This window comes from Crocodylus porosus, unplaced genomic scaffold, assembly GCF_001723895.1.
Source record: "Crocodylus porosus isolate Cpor-Errol unplaced genomic scaffold, CroPor_comp1, whole genome shotgun sequence".
Taxonomy (NCBI): Eukaryota; Metazoa; Chordata; order Crocodylia; family Crocodylidae; genus Crocodylus; species Crocodylus porosus.
The window spans coordinates 11,796,015-11,801,590 of record NW_017728907.1 but is presented as its reverse complement, the minus strand read 5'-3'; the positions used below and the strand labels follow the sequence as shown (position 1 = coordinate 11,801,590).

Sequence of the window (5,576 nt, the reverse complement as noted above, 5' to 3'; positions counted from 1 at the left end):
GCCAAGTTGTGGCTTAAACTTCTTCTCAGACCCTCTAACAAGACAGCCCTAGAGCTCTAGGCCTTCTTCTCAGAGGCTCCCTTTATATTTTGCACACTCCCCAGTTTCTATTGCTCTGAGGAAAAGGAGATATTTCTGTGCATTACACATTCCCAGCATCCCTTAAGTGAGATCTGCAACTCCCAGAATACCTGTTTTAGGCTGAAACCAGGGCAGTGGTGACCTGGAATTCATTTTATGATAACACAATCAAGTGGGAAGGCACTAGATACGAAGGTCAGAAGTTTAGAATTAAAAAGATTTAACATTTCTGATAATGCAAATGTGCAGTTAAATTAGCCAGGATGATAAAATCAGAAGGGATATAAAATACACAATTCATGGCATGAACCAACCCAAAATTGCCACCCACAAGAAATAAAACCCTTCCCCTGGGAGAAAATTATTCTGTAATCACCAGCTGCAGGATTTCTTGCATCTTCATTTAAGGCCTTTTGTGGCAACTAAGGGTTTTTCCAGAAAATATGGTCGCAGACATGCATCTCATTTTACAAGCTCCATTTTTACCTGAAAAAGTCTATAAACAGTATTTCTGAATGGAAAACTCTTGAGTTCATCTATTCTTTAAGAGGGAAATTCTTCAGCAAATTAAAATGCATCAGGCTTTGTTCAACCGGCTCTAGTTAGTCTTGAAGCAGAAAACTACCTTTGCAAAATATCTGTACTTGTGTATACTTTTCTTCTTTATGCACTTCTGATCACATACAGAAGACTTAATATCCACAATAGCTCAATTTCAAGCAGTAACACTGGACATTTTCTGGATAGGAGCTTGATATAGGTGATAGCAATTGCCAATCTCTTCCAGCTGCAGAAGAAACACTGAGGCAGTGCTAGGCAAACTTGATACCATGAAAAGGGTATGTGCTTCCTTAGGCAAGCCTGTTCCACACAGTGCAAGCTTTAGTATACAACTTTTGCCCATTCCTACACAGGATAAATGGGACCAGGAGAAGGAAGGATGAGGTGTCTTTTCCATATGCTGCACACAGAGAGAGGAAATGTCATAATGAAAGACACACACCTTTTGGAAGCGTTTATTTCGCTGATGACAGTACAGCTGCAGCAGGCAACTTCTCACTGAGCTGCTACATGCTGTGGAAGAGTTTTACTCCTCTCAGGTAGTTACAGAATCTAGATGTGGTATCTGCTCACCTTCCAGACCTAAGTTACACACAGACCTAATATCACTTGTACATTCACCTGTTAAGGGACACAAATTTTAAATTAAAAAAAATACAGCTGTCTACAAATTAACAAGTAGAGACATCATGCAGAAATTAGAAGATAATTTGAGACAAAGTCACAGATCAGGTTGCCCTGTAGATATGTGGACAAACTCTACTTACCTGCCCACAGAGAAGAAAGGAGTCAAATCAGGCTGCTTTTCACAAGCAACTGGAATACTAGTTCCCTACTGCCTACTTTGCCTCAGGAGACACCTTGCTGTTAGTTTACGCTTCCAGAGCTGTAGCTAATATTTTCTACAGGTGCTGATGAACCTTGAAGCTTTTCTTTTGTACTGTCTGTTCTGCAGCATTCATGTCCTAGGTAATGTCAGTAATAGATAACTTACTAGAAAAAAGGGGATGCTGAAACACAATATGCTGATTCTCTCTTGAAAACAGTCACAAGTAAAATGACATTTTTGATGCACACAAAAAAAAGAAATCACATCACACTGGAACTATTTATACTGGCTGGCACAGAACAAAAGATTACAAGAAATGCTGTAATTCTGCAATGATCTTCTTTTCTGCTATAGTTAAATCCCCACAAAAGAAATAGGGAGAAGAACAAGACATTGACAAAGGCTGTTGGCTTTAAAACTGTATTATTCTCTATAAAACCTTTATGGAAGCTGGACAATTAAATAAGCTTATTTAAGGAAATGCTCTGCTTTTCTTACATCACTGCAAACTGAGATTTTTCTGTAGGACAATTCCTAAGTAATGGAATGCTGGCAGAAGAGACACACTTGCCTGGAGGAGGAAAAAGCCAACATGATGAGAGAGAGGAAAGAAATAATATAAATGTTCTGCAAATAGATGGAAGGAAAACTAAGAGATTTAAACCGTTTGCCCTAAGTCTGGGCCAACACTATGTGAAACTCACGAACTCTTCTGAGTCATCTTAAAACAAACTGTTATGCACAACTGCCAAGGCAGTGCAAAAGGAGGCAGTGCAAACTAGTAGTTTAATTTGGTAGCAATCAGTGATAGAAACTTTTCACTGTCTAATGTAGTTTTAAGGCATAATTTAACATCCATTTATTCCTAAAGCAATGCACATGTAACAAGAAAGATGTCAGACAATGAAAACCCAACAATTTGTTCATCTGATGGGGTGAAAGCCATTACAGTATGTACAGGGCAGAATCAGCCTTCAAAAAGGGAGCCTCATTTTAGAAAGCAACTACAGACCCAGATTCTAGAAAAGAAAACATTACCAAACACAAGGAATGTTCATTAGAGTCCATTTTCTACTGTAGCTACTTTGAAAAGTAGGCTAAAGTGACTGCTACCAACACAATCTGGTTGAGGTAAACTGCTTTGTAACTGCTCCAACACAGTACACCCCAATCAGTGCTGTCAACGAGCATTGTGTCCTGGAAGGTCAAACTCTAGTCCCCTAGTGTATACTGCCTCAGAGGAAAAGCCTGTACTCCCAACAAACTTTATACCTATAGTTACGATCAACTAAAAGGGGTAGAAAGGGGTAGAATTCAGGTGAAAACTATCATTTCAGGACACTCCCTCAACAGTGACAGTCCTGCATGGATTCTAATGCACATCCCCCATGAACAAAGTGTCCTGCACACATACACCTGCCATGCTACAGGCTCTCCCTCTTTGGTGACAGGTCACAGCCACCAAAATCGCACATAGACTATCAACATGATAAAAAAGACAGCTACAGCTGCAAGCTTGGCATAGGTGGAACGCATGTTCAGATACTTTGCATCTTGACGGTACTTCTTGGACAAGCTGGACAAGTTGTTGGCCTTGGAATCTAAAGCTGTTAAGAAAGAGTGAAGATAGATTAATTACATAATTAACACTAATAAGGCAGTCCGAAAATGTTGTGTTTATAGATAAAATTCTTTTGGAACAGATGGAAAGGTCTGGGGCTGTGTAAATCTAGGTAACACCCCTCCCAATGGCCTGACTTGCAGCCTACAACACAATGCAATCTAAACTGTGCTGGAGGAATTAAACAGGTGAGACAACAGTAGTCTCACCTTAAATCAACAGCTTTTGAATACTGGCATGCACCCTTAATTTTCCTCCTCAGAAGACAAGGACAGCCGCATGCCCTAAGGGGTCACCTCATGACAGTAGCCTAAAGTGCCAGGTTCTTTGGGATTTGGATGAGCAATATGACAATGCACATTCAGGCAAACTCAAATACCCAGCAAGGCACTCATTTTCTCCGGGAGACCACCAGCTGCTTCTTTTCTCAGATGGAAAAGAATCACAGAGTCCTTCGAGCTGCCACCTTCTGTCTGCTATACTGAAAAGCAAGAGAAGAGCTTGAATTCCAAGAATGTCTTGTACCTGAGAGCGCCTCTCCTCGTTGTAAGACTTCTTCAATGTTCGCCACCATAATTCTCTGCACATCTTGTAACTCTGTGTTGATGGAGCCCAGGTTCCTTCTGGCACGGCTATCAATGTAGAGTTTCTTGGTTTTTTGGATGTAAGTATCTGGAACAAGAGGCAGCCATCAATATGAAAACCTTTTCCTCTCCTTTCTGCCAAGTATGAGCAGCCTATCCAACTCTGAATAGACTCCTACCCTCTAAGCTACAGCATGACATATTCCTAAGACAAACTCACAACCTCATTACTCATCCATTGATTGATACAAGGAGGTCTGCTGATTGGCTCTACAAAGTAATGCATGCAACCTACCTTTGAGAGGACACAGCAGCAGGCACAGAATTAGAGGCTTCAAAAAGAGTCTGCACCTGCGTTATGAAAACCCCTTCCCTCTCGCCAATGTACAAATGGCAAGCTAGAGCTCAGCCCAAAAGCAAGAACTCAATAGGATCAGAATATTCTCAGATGCCCTAAAGAGTGGTGATTCCATTATTCTTCACAGCTGTATCCCTCTCCCTAATGTTGCCAAATCAAAACAGCCCTGAGCTATACTTCATTATCTCCACACTTACCATCACCTTTGAAAGTACATGAACTGTTTTTTTTGGTTTGCTTCTCACTTTTCATGCAAAACGGGAAGAACCCTTCCAAGCATACAGTAATAAGACTGTCAAGGCAGCACTAGCAGCCCTCACCACATACCCACTTCATGGGAGCACAGTGGCAGGGCAGCACAGAGACAGCAAATGGGCTGAACATAAATAATTACAGAGAAAAAGCCAAGACCATAAGAAGTGGAAACCTGAATTGAAGGACATTTACCATTCTTCCCCTCATATTTTTTTATCCTGAGCTAATACAGAACACCATATGCCGCACTAACGAAATGACACAATAAAAAGTAAGCTTCATGGCCTGAGCTGGGAGACATTAACAGAGTCAAACAAACAGCTTCTATCAAGGATATCTGCTAACAAACTACAAAGAGAAGGACCTCACCAAACTCAATGAAGGAATACGGCCTGGAGACAGTCGGCACCTTCTTTCCATGTTGTTCATCAAACTCTGAATGCAGATCCTCTAGGTATGCAAAGGCAAGCTTCTTGGGGAAAGTGGCTTCACATAATACCAGATAGCACACACCCTTCTCAATGATGTAGCTAGAAGAAAAGTTGCAGGCAGAATGTTAATGGATCTCAGGGTTTTATACTATACACCTGGAACACTATCTTTTGCGCCTTCCCACCTTTAAGGGTATGGCATACCAAGTTTTAGTTTTATCATCAACACACTACACCCAAAAGTATGCTGACATACAGATGGCTTCAAGTCTCTCTTCCACCTCAGGCTGCGTTGCCACCACACTGGACTTCTTCCCCTCTATGCAAGTGACATAATTCCATAGTTTCCATCTATCCATCCATCTAGGAAGCCTTTATACCTAGACAAGCAACAGTAAATTCAGCTGACACCAGAAAGCTTAGGGCCTGCTCTTGTAAGGTACTGAGACTGTTTATGCCTGGCAGTAAGTCAAGGGGCTTTAATGGGGAATAGGGAATGACTCTTTTCAACCAGGCTGTCTTACCAATAGTCTGTAAAATGTCTCTCAATTCTGTGTATACCTAGGAAGGTGGCTGTTCTTGGCACAAGCCCTGAAAGATTCCAGTGGGCTGCACGCTAGTTCCAGTGCCCCCTGGTAAGATAAGCTATTTGTTTGGGATTGATATTTTAGCCCAAGATGCAGATTCTCAAGGTAACTGTTATACAGACAAAGTTCTAGTACTGTGAGTCCTCAGGTTCAAATGTAAGGGTTTATGTTCAGTCTTTCAAAACATCTTAGTTCAGGGGTCTTCAACCTTTTTAAGGAGTGTACCCCTTCAGCTGGATGCAAAGTTGGGGCGGAGGGCAAGAGTTAGT

At 41.4% G+C, this 5,576-nt stretch overlaps 1 protein-coding gene across 1 annotated transcript in view; it reads right to left on the bottom strand.

The window, feature by feature from the left end:
* Positions 1-1,081: 1,081 nt before the first annotated feature.
* The window catches only part of SEC22B (SEC22 homolog B, vesicle trafficking protein), a 9,522-nt gene continuing 5,027 nt past the window's right edge, over positions 1,082-5,576 (bottom strand). The window contains exons 4-6 of the mRNA XM_019530575.1: positions 4,659-4,819; positions 3,618-3,764; positions 1,082-3,078 (exon numbers count right to left, since the gene is read on the bottom strand). Of these exons, the coding sequence (XP_019386120.1) occupies positions 2,924-3,078; positions 3,618-3,764; positions 4,659-4,819 (463 nt within the window). The 3' untranslated portion in view covers positions 1,082-2,923. The remainder of the gene's footprint in view (positions 3,079-3,617; positions 3,765-4,658; positions 4,820-5,576) is intronic.